At 51.9% G+C, this 26,202-nt stretch overlaps 2 protein-coding genes and 1 non-coding gene across 14 annotated transcripts in view; 1 reads left to right on the plus strand and 2 right to left on the minus strand.

The window, feature by feature from the left end:
- Positions 1–280: 280 nt before the first annotated feature.
- Positions 281–20,876, minus strand: INPP5K (inositol polyphosphate-5-phosphatase K). Of its 12 annotated transcripts, XM_045985984.1 has the most exons (15): positions 19,699–20,876; positions 18,714–18,776; positions 18,130–18,263; positions 17,833–17,983; positions 17,588–17,695; positions 17,150–17,251; positions 13,270–13,386; positions 12,770–12,945; positions 12,096–12,207; positions 11,320–11,429; positions 3,633–3,819; positions 2,395–2,532; positions 2,037–2,120; positions 1,761–1,865; positions 281–1,579 (listed from the first exon to the last, which is right to left on the minus strand). In XM_045985984.1, exons 5-15 carry the CDS (start codon positions 17,678–17,680, stop codon positions 1,520–1,522), a joined length of 1,284 nt encoding a protein of 427 aa, XP_045841940.1. In that variant the 5' UTR covers positions 17,681–17,695; positions 17,833–17,983; positions 18,130–18,263; positions 18,714–18,776; positions 19,699–20,876; the 3' UTR covers positions 281–1,519. The 12 variants fall into 12 exon arrangements, 10 of the variants coding, with proteins under 10 accessions (XP_045841940.1, XP_045841939.1, XP_045841938.1 ...); XM_045985983.1 differs by lacking the exon at positions 18,130–18,263; XR_006815980.1 differs by lacking the exons at positions 17,833–17,983; positions 18,130–18,263; positions 18,714–18,776 and having other exon boundaries at positions 281–1,326; positions 1,413–1,579; positions 17,150–17,258.
- Positions 7,389–7,460, plus strand: TRNAE-CUC. Its single transcript has one exon. It is a non-coding gene; the product is annotated as a tRNA-Glu (tRNA).
- Positions 20,877–21,023: 147 nt separating the features above from the next.
- The window catches only part of PITPNA (phosphatidylinositol transfer protein alpha), a 40,014-nt gene continuing 34,835 nt past the window's right edge, over positions 21,024–26,202 (minus strand). Inside the window, exons 11-12 of the mRNA XM_045985991.1 lie at positions 24,676–24,744; positions 21,024–23,648 (exon numbers count right to left, since the gene is read on the minus strand). Of these exons, the coding sequence (XP_045841947.1) occupies positions 24,700–24,744 (45 nt within the window). The 3' untranslated portion in view covers positions 21,024–23,648; positions 24,676–24,699. The remainder of the gene's footprint in view (positions 23,649–24,675; positions 24,745–26,202) is intronic.

Below are 26,202 nucleotides of genomic sequence, written 5' to 3' on the forward strand. Positions count from 1 at the left end.
AGTGAACACAGAGTGCCTTTTCTGAAAGTCAGCAGTTCCCAGAATCCCATTCGAGTTCACGGCAAGGTAAATGAAGTGCCTGAGAGCATAGGAGGCTCGCCCCAACTGTGCCAGGGACCCAGAGGGCCGCCATCCTGGGACCCATCCCATTCCCATCCAGGCAACATCTGTCACTCTCCGACACAGAACTCTAGTCTCGATCTACAGGGCCCTCGTCCTAGAGCTTAGCAAGGGCATGGAGTCAGACCACCACCAGCCCCCCCAATCACGGAGCCACACACAAGTGTAAAAGCCATGTTTCTAATTATCCCCCAATACAACAGACACAGAACACAGCCATGGGCCACTAGAAGCCAGGGGGACAGTTCTTGATGGTACACACAGCTCCCAGGTTGGAGTATGGATCACAGAGTGACTGGAGTGTCCCTCAGTCTCAGGTCAGAGGATGGATGTGACCGTCACAGAGCAGGCTCCCTGAGGTGTCTTCTCCTGGGAGAAGGGCCGTTGAATCACCAGTGGCTGGAGGCAAGTGGCAGGAGTGGGACTGAGTGCCCACACAGCACCCAGAGAATGCTCTCAGAAGACCTTCAAGGCCAGATTCTCCAAAATGACTGGATTCTGGCTCTCTTCTCTGCCTGCCTCTGCCTCAGGTGCTAGGGCAGTCTAGAGAGAGGGCGGCTTCCTGGCCAGTGACTGCAGGTGAGGGTGGGAAGGAGCAGATGAGCTTCACTGGGCAAGAAAGCCCCTGGAAAAGTCTGTGGCCACAGCTCCTCTACCACCTGCCAACCCTTCACAGGAGGGCAGGTTAGGGCATGGAGCCTGACCCACCAGCACAAACCAATCTGGGGCCAATCCTTTGCTCAGGCCGTGAACTTCTGCATCAGACTCCATGGGTCAGGCTCCTGCCCACAACACTTACTAAGAGCCTGGGTGGAGGGGCCCTTCATCCTGCCCACTTAGTCTAACTGCTTTTGCCAAAAGCAGGGATCCCACACCCTCTGCCCGTCCCCCAGGGGGATGGGCAACGAGATGCCAAGACTCCCGGAATCCAGGCTGCTTGTGCCAAGCAGTCTATGGGGCCTGTGCAAATGTGAGCATCTCCCCCTCCCAGGCAGCCTGAGGCCCAGGATGGCGTGACAAGAATGCAGGCCTGTGCCAGATGGGGCATGTGCCTGGCAGGCCTGCTTGGGCAGGACTAGGAGTGTGTGTGGGGAAAATCGAGAAACGAGATATAGGCTGGAGGGTCCTTCCCACATCCAGGGGTCTGTCCCAGGTCTTCCGTGTTGACAAATTGGTTGATTTCACGTGTATCTCAGCAACAAAAACCTGTATTTAAGGGGCCAGTTCTAGAGATCTGGACCGGAGAGAGCCAAGGAGTGTGGCTAGAGCTCCCCCTGGGAGGTGGAGGATACCTGCTACCTCCTCTGGGGGCTGGGCCTGGCCCCTGGTGCTCCTGGCAGTGGTGGGCAGAGCTGGCTGCCAGTTCTGGCCTCCGCCCTGGATCCACTCTCATCCAGGCTCAGATGTGTGGTTGGGATTCACCCAGTGGGTCCTCCGCCAAGAAGGAGCCAGGCTGGATCTACAGGGAGAAAACAGCAGTGAGCAGAATGGGTGGGGGAGGGGGAGAGCAGATTTTGCTCTGTGTCTTTCTATCACTCCCCTTCTCCAGTGCAGGCAGCTCCACGGCCCAAGTGGATTCCCAGGCCCATGGCAATGAAGAACCGAGCAGGGGCTCAAGTCCCCTCCCCACACCAGCATACCTTGAAGGGTTTGCTTATCCCCACCACAGAATGCAGACTGTTGCTATAGTAACAGAGGAGAAACTGGCCCTCGGTCTCAGGGATGTCGCTAGTATTGAAGTAAACCTGGTGGGGAGGATGGAGAGGAATGGGGTCAGCTCCCCGGCCCAGGGCCCCACCCAGCTCTCAGTAACAAGTTATCCCACCCTCTGTTCCTTCCAAAAGACAGAGTAGTGCCCAGGCAAGCCCTCGCGTTGGGAGACGTGGTATACCTATCTCAGGGAAGCAGGCAGGTACCTGGCTCAGCCCATCGCTGAAGGAGACCTGGTTGTCCCTGACCCAGACATAGGACACGTAGTCATTAATGTGGCGCAGCCCCACCTGTGGGAGAGGGGATTGGGCAGTCAGTGGTCTGGGAGGACACGGCACCTGTGACAAGTGCCAAGGAGAAGATGCTTCGGCCTGGCCATTGTACTGGACACGCCCCCCTCCTTCACCGCCAGCCTGTAGGTAGGCAAGGACCCCTGTGGGAGATGGGCACGAGCTCTTCAGTCTCCGTGAGACTGAGCTCTTCAGCTCCCGTGAGCCCCCAGGAGGGATAAACCGGGGGGGGGGGGGGGGAATGGCCGATAGCACATCTTGCCCACCACGTCACCTTGTATAGTCCAATCCAGTCCCAGGGGCTGCTGGGAAAGTCTGGGGTCAAGGAGTAGCTGATCAACATGTCGTTCTCCATGGTCCACAGCCCCTCAGGCATCAGGGTGATCGGTGGGGTAGACACCAAAGGCTTCAGCTACATAGAGGTGGGAAAGGGGTTGAAATCCCACAGCATCATCTTTCCTCTGAGGCTAATGTTCTTGCTGTGAACTGTGAACTTGCAGTGAGGGGGAAGAGGGGCACACACGGGGATGGGCACAGAACTCCACTAGGCAGCCCCGAGAAAGTATTAGACTTTGACTGGCCCAATGGAAGGAGAAAGGGCCAAAGGCTTGTGGGGGTAGGCTGGCCCTGCCAGGGAGGATGGGGCTAGGGGCCCAGTGGGTAACCAAGCAGAGAGCCAAGTGCTGAGGGGAGAGGGTAGGGGAGAAGGGGGCAGTTGCTGACAGGTTTAAAAAGGAAGTCAGGGGTGCCTGGGTGGCTCAGTGGGTTAAGCCGCTGCCTTCGGCTCAGGTCATGATCTCAGGGTCCTGGGATCGAGTCCCGCATCGGGCTCTCTGCTCGGCAGGGAGCCTGCTTCCCTCTCTCTCTCTCTCTCTGCCTGCCTTTCTATCTACTTGTGATCTCTCTCTGTCAAATAAATAAATAAAATCTTTAGAAAAAGAAAAAGGAAGTCAGATAGCTACTCTCAGGCCTCCAGGGTTCCTGACCCAAAGTAGGGCGGTAGTTCTGGGGAGAGCAGCTGTAGGCATGTGGAGGGCCACAATGGTATACAGACAGACAAACCAGCCATGAGAAATGAAGGCTGTGGTGTTGGGAGGACAACACCCAACACCCTGCAGGTCTCAGAGGAGGTCAACAGTGCCGTGGTCATTTGATGGCAAGATCCAAGGATGGAGGAAGCTCCCTTTGCAACCTGATCCGGGTAGATTTAGGACAAATAGAAGGAAGTGCTACTTCACACAGGAGGTAATAAGCATAATGGAACCCACTAGCCCCAAGGGACAGTACCAAGAGGAAATGGAAACCCATTCACAAAGGGTCTGAGCCTGTTTTTGACAGAGCCCTCAACAGCTTCTAAGAGCTGGGATACCTGACCTGGGAGGAGAGGCAGTGGTGTCCTCCTACCTAGAGGCCTCCCCTGGGAGACGTGCTCACATTAGAATCCAGGGCTGGGGGGGTTGGGAGGCGGCCCAGCAGGTGCTCGGTCAAGGGCCAGGCAGCCTAGAAATTCACCTCCAAGTCAAAGGTGCTTGTCACAGGTTTATGGTCACTGACACAGTACATCATGTGGCTGACATAGCTCCTCAGAGACAGGCAGAAGTGGGGGGCTGGCGGCCTCTGGGTTTGGGGGTTGGCCTGGGGCTGCCGCTTCAACCTCCACAGGATACGGTCGGTCCAAGCAGGCTTGCGTTTTTTCTCACTGGGGGAGAAAGAATGCGGAGAGAAGGGTTGGCAGGACAGCAAGAAGGTACCCCCAGCAGGCCTGCTGGAGCCCTCAACACCAGGGCCTCTCAGTGGCCATGAGACCTCTGGGCCACAGTGGGAGTGTGGCATGGCAGCCGGCAAGAGGGGGCCCGAGAGAACCAGAAGCCGACTGGTCTTCGTCAGACTCCGCCAAAGACCTTCAGTCTAGTCTACGTTTTTATGAATCCGATTGTGATTCAGAAACATTCCACTCCAAAGCTTTCCTGACTTCTAGAACAAAAGCAGCAGACCAGAGAAGCTGAGGTTCGGATTTTGGAGTTAAGAGGTAAGCTGGAATTTGGCTTCCCTCTCACTACCGGTGGAACCTCAGAAAAGGAAAGGGAAGTACTTGGGGACGCTCCCTGTGTGCCCCCCCGTCAATACCGCCTGTCGCCCTCTCTCAGGTGGAGAAATCGAGACTCAGCGGGGAAGGAACTTTCCAGAAGTCACACAGTGACTGAGTGGTGGAGTCAGGATTCAAGGCCAGGCAGCGTGACCAGATGGCACAAGCTCTTCATGACCAGGCCACGCCCTCTCAGCCTCCACTTCCTCATCCGTAAAATGAAGGTAATAATAGTTACCGCACAGGTCTGCTGACACGATTAAATGAGATAAAGCACACAAAATCTTTAGCACCGTGCCTGATACAAAATAAGCTCTCTGTAATCACTGGCTATTGTGACTCTTTGTTCTCAAGAGTCAACTGAGACCCCTCTGGCCTGTTCTTTGCTTACTGGCTTCTCTGTGAAGCCCTGAGACTGTACAGCCCTTGCAGACAGGAGTGCTTTCCTCCCCTAGGTAACTGCAGTTGCCCAAAACAGGCAAGAGGTGCCCAGGGAGCTAAAGGACTGTTCTCTAAGATCAGCAGCGGTTCTCTAAGACCAGGCCTTGCCCTCCAAGGATGGAGCAGGGCCCAAGTCCTGGAGTGGGGGTGGGGGCAGTTGCTGTTCTGGGTTCCTCCCCCTTGATTTTAAAAGAACTCAGAGTAGTAAAGCCTAGTCAGATGGTTCCTGTTCTAAAACCTTTCAGGAGGGGCGCCTGGGTGGCTCAGTGGGTTAAGCCGCTGCCTTCGGCTAAGGCATGATCTCAGGGTCCTGGGATCCAGTCCCGCATCGGGCTCTCTGCTCAGCAGGGAGCCTGCTTCTCTCTCTCTCTGCCTGCCTCTCTGCCTACTTGTGATCTCTGTCAAATAAATACAAATAAATAAATAAAAATAAAACCCTTCAGGAGTCTTCACTGCCTCCAGAATAAAGCTCAAGTCTCCAAGCACAGTTTTCTAGGAGCTTGACACCCCTGTCCTACACTGTCTCCCACCACTGTCCCAGACCCGCCTACTAGGGGCTCTCTGGCCTCCAGACCTTTACTCTTGCAGTCTGTGCTGCCTGGAACACCCGTCTTCACAGGGAGAGGCCCAGTTGCAATGCTGCCTTTGTCAGAAAGCCGTCTTTGAGCTCTACTTTCTGCTTCCAAAGCATTTTGCACCAGTGTTTTCCCTATTATGCTATGCAGTGCTGTCGTTTTCAGTTGGCATACTGGTCTGTGTGTGAGCTTGGAAGGCAAGCACTGGCTCTCGAGATGTCCTGCGCAGCCTCAGTCTTAGTACACAGCCTGGCACTTAGCTGGCCTGACTGCTCATGGAACCTAAGCTCACGAAAACCCCAAGCTCGACCTCTCTCCTCAGAAATGCCCATCTAATCCTAACATACACACTTTAAGATGCTGATAACCAGGTTGCAAGTCTATTTTTTGTCTTCTGTTTGATTCACTATTTTATTTTATTTAAAGATTTTATTTATTTATTTGACAGTGCGTGCAAGCAGGGGGAGCAGCAGAGGGAGAGGGAGAAGCAGGCTCCCCGCTGAGCAGGGAGTCTGATGCGGGTCTGGATCCGAGGATCCTGGGATCATGACCTGAGCCATCCAGGTGCTTCCACTTACTATTTTATTTTATTTTAATTATTTTTTTTTTAAAGATTTTATTTATTTGACAGAGATCACAAGTAGGCAGACAGACAGGCAGAGAGAGGGGGAAGTAGGCTCCCCGCCGAGCAGAGAGCTTGATCCCAGGCTCCCGGGATCGTGACCCGAGCTAGAGGCAGAGGCTTTAACCCACTGAGCCACCCAGGCGCCCCAACTATTTTATTTGATTTATTTATTTGACAGAAAGAGAGAGATCACAAGTGGGCAGAGCAGCAGGCAGAGCGAGAGAGGGAAGCAGGCTTCCTGCTGAGCAGAGAGCCCAATGTGGGGCTCAATCCCAGGACCCTGAGATCATGACCTGAGCCAAAGGCAGAGGCTTAACCTACTGAGCCACCCAGGCACCCCTCCACTTACAATTTGATTTTTTTTTTTTTAAAGATTTTATTTATTTATTTGACAGACAGAGATCACAAGTAGGCAGAGAGAGAGGAAGGGAAGCAGGCTCCCTGGCAAGCAGAGAGCCTGATGCGGGGCTCGATCCCAGGACTCTGGGATCATGACCTGAGCCGAAGGCAGAGGCTTAACCCACTGAGCCACCCAGGCACCCCCCCACTTACTATTTTAAATAAACATTTCTGACGTACTGTTGTCAATTCAACAGCAATATAGTCTTCTAGCAAGAGGCAGAATGCTGTCTCGCTGGTACAGTCTGATTCCACGATCAGACACCAGGATTTGGGGGGAGGTCCTGCCCTGTTAAGGAAGAGCTCTGTGGTTCTGGCTGGTCAACACGTGACGTGGAGAGAGGCGGGCTCAGAGGGCACAGAGGCTCCTCGCCCTCTCTCCACACCTGGCCCTAGGCCTCTCTTCCCTCTGCCTGTTCCTGAATTGTATCATTTTATAATTAACTGGTAATATAGTTTGAAAAAGAGAGAGAGAGAGAAAGCTATGTGCCCCTGGGCAAGTGACTTCACTTCTCCCAGCCTCAGCTTCAGCTCTCAGATGGGGGTGACGGCAGTACTTCGCTTCAGAGTCGTAATGAGGATTAAACAAGTTAAGGTGTGTTAAGGGAGTGGTTGAGAGGTGCTAACCGGCTCAGCCACATCTGTTTGGGGCTCCCGGGGTTGTCTCAACCTTCTACTCTTCTGAGGAGTGCTCAGAGCACATCAGAATATGCTATTTCCACTCCAGGGATGACAGACACAATCTCCGAACCCACCTTGGACATTCAGTACCTAGCCATGCTTAAACTTGGGAATGATCCACACAAATGGACCATTTTCCCTTTCAAAGCATTCTCCCTCCCCAACTTCCCTATTATGGTGACTAGCTGTCACTTCAGGATCCTCTGCAAGTCCTGACCACAGCCTGTCTCTCCTTCCTCCTCAGTACCTCTCAGCCTGTCTTCCTTTCCTCCTTTTCCAGGGCCTGCCCAGGCTTATCACTGGGCTCCTGTACACTTCAGTCTTTCAGTGAAGATTTACCGTGCCCTTATTATATGCTGGGCAACTGGGGAGCTGAAAAATGGGACTGACAAGGTCCTCGAGGAACTTGTCTGGCAAAAAAAAAAAGGCAAGAAACAAGTTAAATGTGTACAAATTGAGCTGCCTGGCTGGCTCAGTTGGTAGAGCGTGTGCCTCTCAATCTCAGGTCATGAGTTCAGGCCTCATGTTGGGCATGGAACCTACTTAAAAATAAATAAATGTGTGTGTACGAATTAAATATTACATATATTCCCCCAGTTCTTCACTTCTTTCTTAAAAGAAAGGGGTGGTTTAGTCGGTTATGGTTCTGCCTTCGGCTTGGGTCATGATCCCAGGGTCCTGGGATTGAGCCCCGCATTGGGCTCCCTGCTCAGTGGAGGGCCTGCTTCTCTCTCTCCCTCTGCCTGCTGCTCTCTTTGTGCTCTCTCTGTATCTCTCTGTCAAATAAATAAATAAAAATCTTTTAAAATATTTATATATTTATTTTAGAGAGAGGGAGAGAGAGTGCAGCGGGGAGGGGCAGAGGGAGAAAGAAACCCAAGCACACTCAAGCCCCGACTTGGGGCTTGATCCCAGAACCCTGAGATCATGGCCTGAACTAAAACCAAGAGTTGAATGCTTAACCAACTACGTCCCCCCCATAGGCCCTCCCCCATCCAGTTCTCCATTTCTAATAATAATTGTGAAACATGGGATCCTTCTGTTCATTTGACCCTGTGATAGGTGTTGCATGGACTGTCCTGATCCTCTTGGCCTTGGGAGACTGTTACAGGTCACATTCTCCCTCCACTACAAGACACTGAAGTTCAGAGGCCACCCTGTCCAGGCAGAAGTCGGATGCTTGCCTATGTCTATGAAGTCCACGTTCCTTCCACTGCACACCAACGTGGCCAATTCCCAGCAATGAACTGTCTCCTCGAATGCTTACCAGAACCAGACCTCACTTAGGCTTTTTGGCTGAATGGTTGTGACTGAGTACAAGAATTGTTTCTGGAGATTAGTATGTCCTTACTTTAGACAAATTCAAACCAACTAGCTCTGCAAATGTTTCTTTAAGAGCCAAGAACATTGAGCCAATTTACTGACCCCTAGTGATATGTTCCATTTCTGGGTCTGAAACAGTCTGAAATGAACTTTTCCCTTCGGAAAAGACTTACTGAACTCTGGACAGGAGTCTTGACTAGATTGATCATAAGATCCTCTGCTCATTGCCCAGTGGAGAGGCTGACCAGGCTCATGTCAACCGTTAACAAAACCCTACGGCAATCCCTGACTTTAACAGGATTTCCTGCTCTGAGCCTGTTCAGCCTCCCCTGTAATGGAGCTGGCCTCTTTTCTCAAGACATCTTGGCTCAGGGATGTTGCTATGGCTGGGCAAAGCTGATGTGTACCGTGCCGTGCACACAAGTCACTCACGGTCACTTTGTACAGCCGGTCAGGCTCTTCTCAAGGTGCCTCTCATCAGTGTTGCTGACTGACCGGAATGTCTGCCCTTCTCTCTGCTGGACCCCGCTGTTTCCTTGACAGCAGCTCTGACTGACTCCTCCTGGCTTCAGCTGCCCGCCTCTTTACCATTCACTCAACCTCCTTTGACACTTCCAGAGTTCTAGAACCTTCTACTAACCAACTCCTGGACTTGATAGTGCTTACTTGGATTTCTTGCTATGGGTGGATCCCTCTAATAGACTGGTTGCACCTTAAAGAACTTATCTTTTCCTTCTGTCCTCCTGGGCTCCTGATTCAAACAAATGCCGGGCACTATGCTACACACCAGAGTTGGTCATAGGTCAGATCCAGTCTCTCTGGGCATTCGTAGTACAACAGGAAAAGCCCACTGTGTCTTGAAAGCAGCAGTGGAAGCATGGCGTGTGCAATGCTTTCGGGAAGCGTATGGGCAGGAGAAAACTCTCAGTGAGATGGGGAAGGGTGAGGGAAGGCTTTCTAACAGTGATGATGTCTGAGCTGAGTTTTCAAGGATGAAGAACAGTCTGGCCACACAGGCACACGGTAAGTGACCCAGCGATGTCAATCACAATGTGGACTGTATCGACTGTGTGGAAATAAGTACCTGCCTCCTTCTTTGCAAGCCTTCGCTGTCCCCATCCTGCCCGCCCTTTTGCTGCTGTTGGCAAGACTGGCTGCGAATCTGGAGGTGCTGTGGGCTAGACCGAAGCACTGGGGGCCACAGAGTAGAGTCGGATCTCAGCTCCAGCTCTGCCATTACTAGTTAAGTCTCCTGGGGAAGTCCTTTAACATCTCGGAGCCTCTGTACCCAATTTCAGTACCTGCTGATCCCAGCCTAGCCAACACTCGGCTGTCTGTGAGGACTTCCAGTCTCCTGGTGCTTTCCCTACCTTACCTGGGGGTGGGAGCAAAGGGACCCCCGGCCACATGGCCTGCCAGCAGCTCTCTCCCTGCTAGCAAGAGGGGATTGAAAGTCTGTCAGTAGAAGGTCCCAGCTGCCAAGGTCCAGGCCCATCCCACTGAGGCCTCACAACGTCCAAGATAGGTCTCACCTCCAATGGATGGCTGGAGAGACTGGCAGTCTCCCTACAGCTGTGGCCCCAGGCCAGCTGGCCAGCTGGAACCTGCCCTCTTCCCTCCTTTCTGGCCTGCTCTGTGGCCCAGGCTAGGCTCTGTTTCCAGGGTTCATGGCCTCTTGTGTGTGCTTCCCAGGCCATGACCCCAGCACATCTTGCTCCATGCTCCCAAAACGCCTCTCCCCCCCCCCCCACCCCTTCCTTGGAGGGGACACTGTGGCTCGGCCATACCACTGCCAGCACAGGGCTGTCCTACTTCTCAGCCCGGCCCAGCTGGGGAGACACCTGTTCACTCCCCACATTCTAGAGGCTCTGCCCTGGAGGCACTTCCCGCCTCCCTCATAAGACAGTCTTGCTAATAGGAGTAGAGGAAGGTGAGACAAAAACCCTGTGACACGGACAGGGCTCCTCTCTGTCTTCAGAGATGGGAGTCCTTGCCAAATTGGGCTGGGAACTTCAGGCTGGAGCTGCTCTTGACCCTCTGCCTAAGCCGCAAGTCTGGGTGGTTACCTGGCCCCTTCTCAGCTTCTTTTTTTTTTTTTTTTTTTTTAAGATTTTATTCATTTACTTGACAGACAGAGATCACAAGCAGGCAGAGAGGCAGGCAGAGAGAGAGAGAGGAAGGGAAGCAGGCTCCATGTTGAGCAGAGAGCCCGATGCGGGGCTCGATCCCAGGACCCTGAGATCATGACCCGAGCTGAAGGCAGAGGCCTTAACCCACCGAGCCACCCAGGCGCCCCCCCTTCTCAGCTTCTTAAAGAGGTATTTAGTACAACTACTACCCTAAGACGTGAATCCGACCACGGCAGTTGTCATGATGCTTACCCGGTGCCAGGCACTGGGGCTGAGCACATGCAAGGTCTCATTCAATCCTCAACCCCATGAGCTGGATACTAATATCATCCCCATTTTATAGATGATCAAATTGAGGTTTAAATATCTTATCCGAGGACGTGCAGCTGATCGGTGGCAGAGCTGTATTTTTAACGACTAGATGCACTGTTCCTACATGGTTCCCCAGAAACTCCTCCACTGACGACAACTACTTCACCTTCCTATGTAGTACCTGATCCACTCCCAGCTGGGGCAGGGGCACCTGAGCCCGTAACTGGCTGAGTCAAGATTTCTGTTCTCCTGTCTGGAAACGACCAGAAAGCCTGGGGGAGTGGAAGCAAGGGTTCCCAGAATGCTGAAATGCAGTCTTTCCCAAGTGAGGAATCAGCCACTTCCGCCCCACCCCCACCCCCATCCTTGCCAGCACCTTCCTGCTCTCTGAGGACACTCTGGGAAGCTCACACAGTCGGGGCCTCGTGAGGCGGCTGGGAGGTGCCACTCCTGAGGTGATGGCTGGATCTATTCCTGCTTCCCTAACACTTCTATTCTGAGGCAGCTCCCTCTGCCACCAGAGCCCAACACAACCTGACTTCCCAGGCCTCCTGGCCCCTCATTTCCTCCTCACAGGCTAATTCCAAATCAGTGGCAGGCTGATCCTCTCCTGGGGGAACCCCCTCACCTGGTGTCATAGTTGTTGGAGTTCTTATCAAACTTGTAGGTGGGTGGGAAGAGCAGAGGGCCCTCCTGGAACTCTCGGAGCAGTGGATCGTGTCTCTTGGCGATGCTGAGCTGGAGAGAAAGGCACAGTCCCATCTCCTAGTTGTCCGGACCCAGCGGCTTGGCACACACTCCATTCGAGGGATTGCACATGCCACTGAGGTAGGCCAGGAGTCAAGCAACACCACTTCCCTTCCTCACTGCCTCAGTGACAGCCTCAGCGGCCCATCCCCACTCCACCCCCATCCCCAGGAAAGCAGAATCCTTTAGCAAACATTATTCCAGAGTCCCAGGGGAGGCCGCTGCCTGCCATTTTCCAGTCCTGGGACTATAGGAACCTGGCTTTGAATTCCACCTCTCCGGGAGTCACTAGCAAACTTGTATCAGAGGGGAGGTTGGGGCTCCCCTAAAGGGCTGGTATATCATCCTCCAGGAGGCAAGCAAGCCTGGGGATGGAAAAGACCAAAGGGATCCAAGAGAGCTGGTGCCCAGTGCAGAACCATGGTAAGCCGAAGGCCTTGCTCCCTATCTTAATTACACCCAGCAGCTCCTCCAGGGGAAGACCAGGCCCCCGGTGCAAAGCCCTGTTAAACTCCTCCCCACCTGGGAACAAGGACTTCAGAGGCCTGGAAACGGAGAACAGGAGGCTGAGGGACCTGAGCAGTGCCCCCCATGTTTGATGCTGGACTTCCACAATAGGCTCAGATCACCCCTCTGGACCTTTCCCTCACTTGATACCTGATCCTTCTCCCACAGGTCACTGTAACGCCGATTTTTTATGGATTCCCGGACAAAATGCAGCCCAAAGTCATCAATTCGGAAGTTCATGTCTCCGAACCACAGAATGAGGCTGCAGAGAGAAAAGAAGGCAGCTGAGGGTTGTGACAAGGTAAGAGAAGGGAGGAGGAACAGGCCTCAGGCCTGCTCACTTCTCCAGCGCCGAGCTCAAGGGGCAGGTGAGACGCTGGAAGCTGGGAGGAGTCAATGCTGGGGATGACTTGGCATATGATGAACTGTTCTCGTGGCCGCTTCCCGGCTGTTTTAGCCAAAGACACCAGCCCCCAGGGGCAAGTAGCAAATAGAGCAGGCTCTTGCCCTCCCTTCCCCTCCCTCAATGGGCCACCAGGCAAGGCTGAGAACCAGTTCCCCGTGGGTGACCTCAGGAACCCTGGGGTAATCGATCTGGGATCTTCAGAAGAGTCCAGAGTTCTAAAGTAGGACACGGAGGGGAGGGCGGCAGGAAGGGAAGGGGTCCTAGGCCCCAGGCAGGTAAAATTGGACAGGAGAGCCAGGGCATCAGGGAGGAGGCTGGGAAAGGGCCAGAGTGAAACACAGCCGGCCTGAGGGGAATGCTAGCCTGGGCTGGTGTACGGGCGAGGGCAGGGAGCAGCAGTCCACAAGTGCGCACTCACTCATGGTCCAAGATGTTGGGGATATCCTGTCCCTCAAAATTTTGCATCTCCAGGATCCGATCAAAGTGCTCCAACCGCTGGTCATTGTTGGCCATGTGAGGGGGCAGGTGGCAGTTGACGATGCTGATGTAGTAGCCATAGAGCTTCAGGCAGATGTTGACGCCCCCTTTGTTCCCCTGACAGGATAAGTGGGCACAAGGGTGGGAAGTGGCTCTGGGTAAGACCCACCTCCCCTCTCCCATCTCCAGCCTGAGGGGAGATCATCTGGCCTGCTGCCAGATCTCCCAAGGGCCAGATGCTCAGCTCCCTGGAGTGACCTCCCCATCCAAGAGCCCAGCTCACCCAGCCTGAGGTCCCAAGGGTGCTGAGCTCCCAGAGGTAGGAGAGCAGATATACATCACCCCCTTTTCCATCTGCTCGCCCCTAAAGCGTCCAGCCCTTCCCAGCCCAGTGGCAGAAGGCCTCCCAGTTCGAGACTCAGACAACAACTCCATCCTTACCCAGTACCCGAAGAGGCCTGTGGGGGTGGATTTAGTAGAGAGGATCTGGACAAAGGGCAAATGCTGATGCTTGGCAAAGAACAGTAAGAGGAGTCCCTGCATGCGGACACTGGAGACCTACAGCAGAGGGGGGACAATGGTCATTCGTTCCCCTGCACAGGCCGAGGAAGTCCCTGCCTAGCCCTGAGGTCGATGGTGTCTCAGCTCCAGGCTCAGCGTTTACTCCCCTGAGCTGCCGAGTGATGCATTCTGGGCACTGCCTCTTCCTGGGCTCGGGGTGCAGAGGGGAGGCCGAGAAGACAAGGCTGCCAGGGCACCCTGCCATCAGGAGGGCATCGACCTTCCAGTCCCAGTAATACACAGCATAGGGACTCCTCTCACCATGCTCTATGGGTCCTTAGGGCACTCCAGGCTGCCATCCCCATGCACTAGGGGCTCAGAGAGGGATGGCCGGATGTAGGATAGCGGCTTAGGGCACTGGCTTTGTTGGAAGTTAGCCAGATCTGGGTTCAGATCCCACCTGGGCTCCTAGTATTTGCTGTTGGGCCCAGTCTCAGTCTATTTGCTCATTGAAAAACCAGGACTCTACCTCATCTATCTCATAGATGCCAGAAGGATTAACTGACAGCTATTCTTTGCTGGTTTAAGGATTTAAAAAAAATTTTTTTTTTTAGTAATCTCTATTACCAATGTGGGGTTCAAACTCATGACTCCAAGTGTCCAATGCTCTTCTGAGCCAGCTAGGCACCCCTGGTTTAAAGATTTTTAAAAAGTAAATGCAGGGAGGGGCATCTGGCTGGCTTGCAATTCTTGATCTCACGGTCAAGAGTTCAAGCCCCACATTGGACATGGAGACTACTTAAAAAAAAAAAAAAGTAAATTCAGGAAGAGAACATGAGAGGCTTCTAGGGTGCTAGAAATATTCTGGGGGCTCCTGGGTGGCTCAGTGGGTTAAAGCCTCTGCCTTTGGCTCAGGTCATAATCCTGGGGTCCTGGAATCGAGGCCCTCATCGTGCTCTCTGCCCAGCGGGGAACCTGCCTCCCCCAGTCTCTCTGCCTGCCTCTCTGCCTACTTGTTATCTCTGTCTGTCAGATAAATAAATACAATCTTAAAAAAAAAAAGAAAGAAAGAAAGAAAGAAATATTCTGTACCTTGACTTGACTGGTGGTAACAATGAAGCATATACACATAAAAATCTACCAAAAATACATCTAATTTCTGTATACGTTATAACGCTTAGTGGAAAAAAATTAAGAAAATGCTCCCCAAATAATTATACGCTGTGGGTAAGTGGATCTCCATGGAGGCGATGTGGAGGCAATGAGAGCAAGCATGGTGGACGTGCGTTTACAGGCTAGGAAGAACAGCCACCGTCTCCAGAGATCCTTCATACTGCATTTAATCTTTCACCCCAACCTTGGAAGGAACCGCTGTCCCTGTTCTGCAGATGGAAGGCTGAGGCTCAAGGAGATTAAGGAACCAGGAAGACTACTCGGATCACAATGTTAGAGGTCCGGGATCCCTTTAATCCCTGCTCTCTGTGAGACAGGGTGGGATAGGGCCGTAGCCAGTGACCCTCTCTCTCAGCCTCAGCCTGTCTACACCTACCACCCGAGTAGCTGTTTCCGGAGCTTGAGGTTGCAGAGGCCAAGGAGGAAATCCCCGGGTGGGGAGCATGTACTGGGGCCTTCCAGGAATTATGAAACTTGATCCCACAGGCCAGGAGCTCTGCCACAGCAGAGGAGTCAAAGCAGGGGGAACCCCAAACCCAAGACTGAGTGAAGGAGGCGTGAAAACCTAGCACTGGATAGAGGTTACTACAAATGTGTCCCTAACGCACCCTCTAGCCTGGGTCTTGGCTTCCCATTCTCGAGCATGTAGGCCAATGGAACGGACTCCTAAGGAACTGATAAAGATCCAGTAAGAGCTCTCAGGCTTAATCCTGACCCACACAGCAGGTCTGGACCAGTGGGACCCCAAAAGAAAGCACCAGTCCGCTTTGTGAAGGAGCAAGGAGGGGGAGGAGGGTGGGAGGCAGGAAAGGCTGGGACTGGGAGAAAGGGTGGGGCTGTGGGGAAAGGCGGGAGGCTTGTAGGGGAAGTTCTGTCGGAGGAAGTGAAGGAGGAGGAGCTAAGGAAGGGGCTAAAGGGAGGGAGCTAGGGGCCCTAGAGCTAACAAAAGGGGTCAGGTCCAAGCTTCTCAACCTCTAACTGCCAAACTCCCGTCAGAGGAAGAGGCTGCAAAAGCAGGGCTCACCCCTTTACCTGTTCACCTAGTTTTTGGCTAGGGGAAGGCGAGTCACCCATCTGCTTTGGGTGCTAGGCCTTCAGGCAGGCCTCCCAAACGCGGAAGGCCAAATAGGTAGAGTGGCTTGTGTCTCTGCTGCAAGCTGAGCTAATTTCCTTGGCTTGATTCCATTCTACCAATCCCTTGCCAGTTAGCCAGGGTGCAGGAAAGCCTCTGGTCTTGGGAACAGAGTGTGTGGGGAGAGAGGTGGTTCTGCCTTCTCGGAGGCTCTAACTGTACGTCTATAGTAAGAGACCTGAGCTTCAACTGGAGGGAGGCAAGGCTTGGGAACTGGCCTTTTCCAGCCTCAGCAGCAGGACAAAGCTTGTATTCCCACCTCCTGGCTCAGCCCTTAAGAGGACTCACAGCTCTTGCCTCAGCACCATTAAGCAAACTGGGGTAAGAGAATTAATTCTGAATAAATGAGTCACCCAGGAAGGGGCTAGAGGAATTCTGGTATTTCCAAGAAGCTTTGTGCAGGGTGCTTTGAATGGTACTACGCTTCATGCCTCAGCTGTGCAGGACATAAAGGTGAAGACCCAGCAGGCTAGAGCCTTCCTGTGGATTCTCCTGTGGTCTGCTTTCCCCAAAGAATACTGGTCCTTCAGACTGAGAACTATTTTCCCTCCATTTTTCTCCCCTCTCCAAACCTCTGGGCCCCTGAGAATTTGAGGTACATGTCTCTCATGATCAGAGGACACCCGCTGATACCAATTAGCCATGGGATACCTGTCAGCCTCAGATCACCAGCACAGCAATAAAATGTAATAGTTAAGAACATGGGTTATTATCCCTTCTTGGCCTTTTGGCTAAGATCAAGTGAAGAACACGGGTTATGGGGCACCTGGGTGGCTCAGTCAGTTAAGCATCTGCCTTCGGTTCAGGTCATGGTCCCGGGGTCCTGGAATTGAGCTCCGCACTGGTGCCCTGTTCAGTAAGGAGTCTGCTTCTCTCTCTCCCTCTGTCCCTCCCCTCTGCTCTATCACTCTCAAATGAATAAATGGAAAATCTCTATAAATAAATAAATAGAATAAAAATAAATTCCATGCTAAGTACAATAAAGAAAAAAAATGGATTATGAAATTTGAAAGATCTAGATTCAAATCCCAGACAGCCTGTGTGACCTTTGAGTCTTGGTTTTACCTGTAAAATACCCGCATTTCAAGGGAGTTAAGACCTCTCAATAACGTAAATAAAGAGTTTATTTATAATGCTTACTACCAAGTAAGCGTTCAGTAAATATTAGCAGTTACTATTATACTCAGGGACTTCAGGCCTGGCATGTGAGCAGGGACTGAAGGCTGACTGTGGAAAGGCACTGAAGTGTTAATAAGCCCTGCTGAGCTTCCCCCAAGATTCTCCCAACCTGAAAAATGTCCAGGTGTTAAACCAACTCCTGGGGTCCCAGCTCAGCTCCAGCTACATTGGAAAGACCCAAAGCAGGCAGGAGTCCCAGCAAGCCAGGTGCAGCTGAGGTTTAGGCCTTTAAATAAATGGAAGCAGCATGAAAGCCCATGTGGGAGACCATAGGACTGGGGGTTAGTGAGGGGAGGTGAGACACACTTCCCAACTGCCCATGAACTTGTAAGTTACCTTGACGAAGCTCAGAGGGGAAAGCACATCCATGAAGAAACTGCTCCATGGGTCTTCAAAGGCAGTGTCAGAAAGGAGGCTCATGATCCCACAGTTCATTTCCTGCAAACTGCCCATCCCAGGTCAGAGGCTGTCCCCCCGGCCTGGAGGGTAGTACTTCTGCCACAGACATTCAGTACTGCCCTTGGCACTTTCAAATCTTGGGTACTCATGACCATGATCTCGCCCTCCCATGGCCATTGACTGCCAACCCCTTGCCATTACTGACCCAGGACAAGAAACACTGGCTGGTCCTGATGCAGGCTGAAAGCTCCTAGCCTTCAGACTCCACAGCGAGGGAGGACAGGTTATAGTAGTACCCCGTGGGGACCACTTTGGACTGGTCGGTCTTATCTATCTCAGCAATGGAATGGGGGAAGGGACACTGAAGACACCTACCCAATGACATACATGTCCAGATTCAGGTTGTCTTTGTTCAGCTGCAGAAGATCCCTGAGGTCCAGAGGAGGTGCTGCAGAAGCCACGTTCCATGTCACGACATGTATGCTGTGGAAGAGATGCAAAGGGAAGCCGTGGAGGGAGGAGGATTAGACCTGTTTCCAGGTGACGAACGGGGGTCTGGGCCTGCTAATGGCTGCACCACAATTCTGCTGCAACCAGAAGGAAAACGGGGGTTTCTGTACCTGGTGGTGGGAACAGGGGCACTGAACTACAAAAGCCCTTCATCTTCACTCTGTTCCTGAAGCAGGAAATTTCCACCCTGTTTTGGCTTCTCCATGCAGGCCCACAGCTGCCCACAGCTGGCAGCACGGGTGCTGCTGACATTAAGAAAGGCTGCAAAGTGGGCGCAAAGGTTTTAGGGTCAGGCAAGGGGAGGGATGGGGGTGGGATGGGTACTTAGGAATTTAATCATTTCACCAGCCATTCACACCTCAGGGCTCCTAATACCACCAGAAAGAGTCTGGAGATTCAGTTTTTACCTTGTAAGAGAACTCAGCACTACAAGACAGGAGCATTTCAAAAATAACAAAGATAACACCACCGCATTCCCTTCCTTCCTTCTTCCTAGCAGGTCCCTGGAGCATAACCAATTCTGCCAAACATTTCAGGGAGCCTAAAGCAGAAGATAACAGGGTTCTCAACATCTCTCTCAAGATTCTAACCTCTTGGGAACCTGGGTGGCTCAGTCATTAGGCAACTATTTCCAGCTTGGCTCGGGTCAGGATCCTGGGGTCCTGGGATTGAGTCCCGCATCAGGCTCCCTGCTCAGTAGGAAGTATGCTCCTCCCTCTCCCACTCCTCCTTGTGTTTCCTCTCTTGCTGTCTGTCAAATAAATAAAATCTTAAAGAGTCTACCCTCTTTTGGGAAAACTCATCGGTTGGATAACATCCTCAACCTTGGCTTCATATTTGCCCTAGGGAAGAAGAGAACTACATCAGCAGCTCTCAATAACAATGGATCCCATCGGAGGCTCAGGGGAAGGAGACACTTCAATAGTTGCAGCAACACTCCCAAGAAAGCCCCAGACTCAGCTGAGTACAGAGCAGTCAGGGGCTACAACACCTGCAGAGACCAAGGTGCAGCCACCAGGCCTTAGGTGAGTCCTAGGTACGCCATGAGGAGGACCTGCAGCAGAGGAAAACCTTGAATGAGCGCGGAAACCGGGTTGAGAGAGTGGGAGAAAAGGGCAGGATGTCCAAAAACATTTCTTCTCCACCAGATCCTGTTCTTAGAGGTCCATGTTCTAAAAACCACAACTTGAAATTCTTGGCCGACTTAAAACAACTTCCTGCCCCTCCCTACGAACATCAACAAAACAATACACAAACCACCTTCCCAGGCATTAGGCCAGACATTCTGCACTTCGTTTGTTTACGATCTCCCCCTGCCGTCCAACAGAGGATTAAGGAAAGCAGCCCTTTTAGTCCAAGGCTCTTTGTTTTCCCAGGAACCTGCTCTAAATGGACCGAGCGCAAAAGTCGGGATTTCTCGCCCTCACTCTCAGATTCGACGATTAGCAGCAAATCCTTGCATCGTGACCTGCACTAAGTTGGTGATTAGCTTTGTTCTTCGTTAAAGAGCAAACATGGGACCGGGCTCTATCACTGCGCTAACGGATCTTACCTAAACCTGATTTCGGATTTCGGGAGATCACAAAGGGATCAGCAGACCCCGTGATGTTATGTGTTGATCAAAAGAACAAGATTTCTATTCTAGAGCTGAGAGGAGAATGCCTTGTTATGTCTTTACTTCAAACAGCCCCATACTGCTGTCTCCGCCAGGTGCCAACCGAGACACCTGCGAGGGGAGCCTAAATAGGAACGAGCTTGGCAGCCTGAGTTTGGAGGGAGCGCGGGGCTTGGGCCCAAAGCAACCCCCTCAATATTGCCTTGGGAGAACCGGGGAGGGTCTCTGAACTAGATTCAGCCCTGCCGGCCCTGTCCCTTCTCTCCCAGTCTGGTTGTACCCCAGATCTGCAGCCCCGAAAGGGTAGGAGAGGGTGATCCCGCCCGGAACAGGCCGGCTTGCCCGCAGCCGCCTTCCTCACCTGAGCGTCTTGCTTCTCAGTTCAGTCGTCTTCCGTGGGCTCACTGCGGCCATCCTCCCCACGCCGCGCCCCGGCCGCTCCTGGCCGGATCCACCTCCCTCCGGCAGCAGGTCCCGGCTACCTTACACTCCCCGGATTGTTTTCCTTCCGGATTCTGACCCTCCGCCTCGGCTTCCGTACGAGGCGGGGCTTGAGGGCACGGAGGGCTCTGGGTGGTGCGGCCTGGGGGAACAGGCGGGACTCGCCAAAGAGCGCGAAACGGTGAAAGGCTGGGAGGAAAGAGGCTCAGGGTATCCTGGACGTCAGAGAGGCGCGTCTCCGTGCCAGCAGAAGCCGACGCAACACTGCCCCGCCCCGCCGCACGACTGTCAGCCCCGCGGATCCCAGGGTGCCCCGCGCGAGGCCAGCCGGGAGGGGCGGTGTTCCGGCTGAAGCCGCCGCCCGGCCAGCACCGGCGTCCGCGGCCCACTGGGTTTCGCCAGTGGTTGGAGAGGAGGTCTCCAACTGTGCGCTGTGCCCTTCCACCTCCCCAACGTCCACAAGTCCAAAGGGCGAGGGTGAGGGTGGGGTGGCAGCCCAGCCACTGTCCTGCCTGTGAACCAGTGTCTTTGCCCCTCATCCACAGGTGATCGCTCTCGTGTTGGTCATGGAGCTCCTCCATCCTTAGTTCTCCTCCACTGCCGCTTTCTAATGTTTTCTCGCTTTTCACACTCATTAGGTTACCTGTTACACATGAGACGTTGGGGGTGCCTGGACTCTTAGAAAATTAGCCACCAGAATGAAAAATAAATCACTACCTCTGTGATAAATAAAAATGAAAAATTTTGCCCAAGATTAAGATGTTCTTCAAATAACTGGTTCTTCATCTTTTGGGGTGGGTGGGTGGGAGGGGCAGTGCATGGGATTCCTTTGGGGATCTGATGAGAGCCATGACTCTCCCCAGAAAAATGGACACACAATTTTACAAACGAGTTTTATGAGGTCCACAGACCTGGGAAGCCAGGTTAAGAACTCCTACTTTAAATAAATGTTATGCTTCCTAGGATAGTAAAAAAGAGGGAGATATGAAGAGGAGGGCACATAAAGGTAAAAAGGAAATCCTGCCAGTAGAAAATGGCTGAATTACTTTCAGATATGTGATGTCTGTGTAGGTAAAATGACAAGGACATGTTCTAATTTACAGAAATTGACCTGCAAAAAGAATCTGGAGCTAGCTTGTACTTTTTCCTAGTCCTGGTAAAATGGAGGACAACAGCAAGAGTTTGAGGATATCTACATTGTAAAATGGACATAAGGACATCATCAATAAGCTGGACTCCAGAAAGCTCTGTCTAGGATTTTATTAGACTGCTTCCCCCCCCGAATATACCTGTTTTGGAAGATTGAGACAAAAAGGCACAAACTCACATTAAATAAACAGGTAATCTAATCAGTTCTACAAAGTATATTTTGTAAAAGAAGTAGCACTAGGAACCAAACAAAATAAGTCAGGGAGTCCCAGCAGGGACTATAAGAGAATTGAGGAGATATACACATGCCCACAATACTGACCCTGTCCCTGACCTCTCTTTGTGAGAAGGCCAGAGTCCAGCACCACCCCCTTATGGAGGCCCTGCTGCTTTAAACCTGGACTCCGAGCCTGGAGATCCGATGGAAGCAGCTGGTCTGAAGGGGCACGGCACACCCTCAGGTACTACCCCTGAAGCTGAGCCTTTCGTCATAAACCCCTCTCAGTGCTAGTCAGTGCTAGTCAGGAGGTGGGTGAGAAGGTAAGGGGGATACTTAAAAGCCAACACTGTTGCCCAGCAGCAACACTATCCATGGGGATAGAATAGACCAGGGACACCCCTCCTTATATTTCTGTGGGCTGGAGCCCCAGATCCAGCTGACCTCAGGAAATTCTAGCTCAGTTCATGTGGATGCTTTCAAACTGGGGCAACAGGTGGAGATGGGAAGAGCCAGAGAAAAGCCAGATACAGAGTAAGGCCCACCAGAGTTGGAGTAGTATGTGTGGATCTCAGAGGAGAGCCGAGGCAAGGAGACTAACAGCTGATAACCCTCAAACCATGGAACTGTCTGCTTAGAACATCATGGTTCGTTTCTCCTAGGATAACCCACATCTGGATTTAGCTGATGAATGAAGGGAAAACTTTAAGCGCAAATATCATTATAGCTAATACAGAGCTTATAGGAAAACATTTACATTTTTCTCCAGTAGGAATGCTTCACTTTCCCAAACAGATGCTACCAGCAGTTGGGAATCCTAATAACCAACTCAACTCCCCCAGATCCATTACTACAGACCCCGCAAGGTGAAGAGCCTGAAAGGAAGGTGTAACAGGACATTTCCTGGTCCCAAAGAGGCCTCAATGAAGGTGGGAGATAACCACACTGAGGGGTCTGAGTCTGTCCGCTGTTGCCCCAAGAGGGTCACAGGGAAGCAGCCATCAGGATATCACAGGTGCAGTCCTGTGAAACACTCCCTTATTGCACTTAGAAATCAGTAAGGCAAAACAAACTGACAACAACATAAGGATGAATGATCCCATCTTACTTCTCGCTCCCCCAACACAGATTTGGTCTCTTAATCAGCCACTGCACCCAGACTACCATGGGCTTGGATCACAGGCCACCTGGCCAACATACGTCACGAGGCTTGGGAAATGTCGGGTGACACCACGGCTATCTCAGACTCTCCCACTGGGAAGGCATACTTGGGTTCCGCCAAGCTGTACACAACCATGGAGCACTTGGCAGCTTCTACCTCCCCTGGAGTCTGGACTTGTTCACCGGCCTCCTTTGGTAGAGTTCTATACTATGACCACTACTTGCTTTTTGTTTTTGATTGTCCAGGACAGAACTCAGCGTTGGGGCGGGATGAGCTGAGTTCCTGATCCCCAAATTCCTTTCCAGTAACTGGAGACAAGAAGGAACATGTTCTGCTGGGGAAAGCTTTTTGCATGCTCATTTTGTGCAGCATGAAAAGGTCAGGACCCTTGTGCCCTGACCAGCCTCAGAGGCAGAGGACAGGAATCTAAGAAAGCACAGAGAAAAGAGGATTATTGCTGAGTGGCAGCACCAGCCCAAAAGGGAAGGAGCACGGACGTACAGAGCTCCTCAGGGGTGGGGATGGGGGGGCAGACTAATTACTACATATGGGGCCGAATCAATTCTAAGGGCCACACTGGACAGGTCCCTCCAGGTGGAGAACCGACCCGGGCATGTTGTGGGCTCTGCAAGGTTCAGACAGAGTGAGCGACAGGAGGGCCAAGAAGCCGCAGGTGTCTCTAAGACTAGTGACCAGAGATGCGATCCTGGGGTCAGGGTTATCTGTATTTGTTACATTTTTAAAACAGAGAGTGGCGGGGCCCTGGGTACTTCCCTGATGCCTACAGCACATTAACAATGGGTTACTGAGAGCAGAGATCAGAGTTATGAAGCCACACTGCTGTTCTGTGGAACTGGAGGGAAAAAACTGTATTTCTAACTCATCTCTCCCCAGGTGAGCACTCACAATTGCCAAGATCTGCCCAGGAAGCAAAACACCTCAGTTTATCCCAAGATTGGAAACAAACGAACTTAAATCATTTAAATCACCACATCACAAAAGGCAGCTATTTTGAAAGACTAAAAATGTCACTTGGAAATTAAGGGTGGGGGGGCAGGGAACACACAGAAATGGGTTGAGAACAAAATGGCTGGACAGGGAGGAGCTGTAAATTCAGCAACCTACACGCCATGTATCTCAGAGGAGCAGGCTCCCGCACACATGGGCTTCATAATACCAGACGGTCTATTTGTTCACAATATTAAAGGGCATCTAGAATTAGCTACAGTAAGGGATCGTAAGTTGCCTGAAGAATGGGCACAGAAAGGCTGCGTCCGAAGATGGCCTGTCACTCGGGAGGGTGGAGCTGCTGGGCCTTCCTGTTGACCACTGTCTTGCAAAACTAGAAGAGAAATACAATTGTTAAGGAAGCAACAGAGGAAAATAGAAATACATTGTAAATCATGAATGGCAGAATTTCAAAAGGAGCAAAGATGCCAGTTGGGGGTCCAAGCAGCTGGCCTGGCAATGATCCACTTAGTCCCACTGTTTTATCTACCAGAAGTTCTCCAGCACGATGGGCAGGGAGAGGGAGCCAAGGTTCGCATTACCGCTGGTGAGCCCCTAGGCCTCCTCAGCTCCTTAGCCTTAGAGGACAACCAGATTTTACTTGATAAAATACCTTTCTCTCAGAGCCCAATGGGAAGCAGGGTCAGGTTTTTAATTTCATGACCAAGCCCACTGAGAACTGCTGGAACATCAACACGTCTGGAGGTGTGCAGGGTACTGGGAGCTAAGAGAAGGATGGGGCTTGGGAAAGAGGGGCAGTGTGAAACAGGGACATCTCACCCTGCTCCTAGGATTCTCCAAGCGTCTGAAAGCGGCTGCCTCTGATGAGAACAGCTACTGAGTATGTGATCAGAGGCTTTAAAGAGGAAGGAAATGAAGTACCAGACAAACGATGAGCCCCAGGAAAAGCTGTCTGGCCAGCAGATTTTCCAAGGGCGGGGCAGGGAAGGCCGGCAGTGGGGAGCCAGGAACTGCTCTGACATAGGGGTACCGGGGGCACCCTGCATGCTGGCTTCAACTTGAAATGGCTCTTGCTATGAGAGGGAGAGGAATTAGCTGCAGATAAGCTTTGTTCTGTGTCTACCACCCCAACCCAACCCCACTTCTCACTACCAGATGGGTCCATGTGTCTGTCTGGGCGGTTCGTTATAAGATCACATGTCCCTGAAAGGGTCTAATAGCTACAACATCTGTCAATGGAAGCCTGAGAGCTGTTGAGCATGGCAGTCATCATTATTAATGGAGGACATGACCAGGAATGAACAAATCTCCTGACTCCATAGTGAGCTGCTGAGGAGGCCCCGAGGCCCCAAACTGACTTTCCGGTGGATGAGATGCAAAGGGAGAGATTCAGTACATACAGTGCAGAAGGGGGAGGGGTGCCTTTAGTCATCCGCGGTCATTCCTTTCACTGGGTCCTTTTGTCTCATCTGGAACAGAAAAAAAAAAAAAAAAAAAAAAAAACACAGGAAAAACTGAAGGCTCTTGCATTTGATGGAACTCCAATACAAATATGTTCCGCCTTCTCTTCAGTCCTGCCAATGAAGAGGGTGGAGCATTTTTTTGTGCACAAAGTAAATCAGCAGAGTAGAATTCTGCATACATACGGCCAAAGCCGCACCATTTATAGCTCCGTGTCACTGGTCCCATCATCCATGATTCCTGTTCCTCTCCCTCCATCCTAGTGCTGGAGCTCTTAAGCTCCTCTCTTTCTTCATTCATTCATTCAACAATACCTATGAAGCAACTCTTTTGTGCTAGGAACTGCACAAAACTGCCCCAGGCCTAAAGATTTGGCAGGGAACCAAAACAGACCAAGTCTCTCCACCTAGTGCTTATATTCTGGGGCAAAGTAGGGGAGAACGAACAAACTAATATATATTGGGGCAGGGGGAGCTGCTGGGATGGAGAAGGCATGCAGGGAAATGGGCCACGGAAGGCCTCTCTGGTAAGTGACATTGAGTAGAGACCCGGAGGAAGTGAGGGGAGAAGTCCTGTGTCCACTAAGGGAAAAATCCTATGGCTCCCTGGAGGGGGCATGTTGGGGGAGTGGTCCAGGCAGAGGGAACAGCCCAGAAGTGGATACAACTTCTCCTGGGGACAGTGTGGAGGTGATCTCTCTTGAATCCTTTCCATCTTGAAAGTTCCATTCTATTTGCAGAATGCCTATAGCAGGTGCGTATTTTAACTTCCCATTAGATATTTCTTCACTGTCCTTGAGTTTTCTGCTCGACTTTCATTCTTTCTTCATTCAACAAATTTTGAGCACCTCAGAGAATGACTTCTGGAATCAAACTCCCTGGATTTTATTTTGTGCCATGACCTACTGTGTGACCCTGAGCGAGTGACTTCACTGCACTCTAAGCCTCAGTCTCTCTAATAATAAAATAGAGATGATAAAAGCACCCCCGTCAGGTGGTTGTTGAGAATTAAATGAAGATATTCGTGGAGAATACCTAGCAGGGGTATGCACTCGGGCCACGTTAGCCATGTGATTTCTGCAAGGATGCTGCAGTAAAGCGGATGTGTTTGTCCACACGCTCTGAAGAACTTGGACTTCTACACTACCTTCCCCCTCAGAGGTCTGTTTTATTTGCTAGAACTTTAATACGGCTGCATTTTGGAGAGACTCCATCTCAGAAGCAGTAGTTCTCCACTAGGACATGTTTTCAAAATATTCTTCCCACCACATTTCAGATTCCTGTTCATTGTTCACACTCCCTGCTTCCCCCCCATCAACTACTATCATCCACGAGTCCATGGGGATTCGATCCCAGGACCTGGGATCATGACCTGAGCCAAAGGCAGAGGCTTTAACCCATTGAGCCACCCAGACGCCCCTGTGCTGTACTTTTCATCCCATGACTCACTCGTTTTATAACTGGAAG

This window comes from Meles meles, chromosome 18 (assembly GCF_922984935.1).
Source record: "Meles meles chromosome 18, mMelMel3.1 paternal haplotype, whole genome shotgun sequence".
Classification (NCBI taxonomy): domain Eukaryota; kingdom Metazoa; phylum Chordata; class Mammalia; order Carnivora; family Mustelidae; genus Meles; species Meles meles.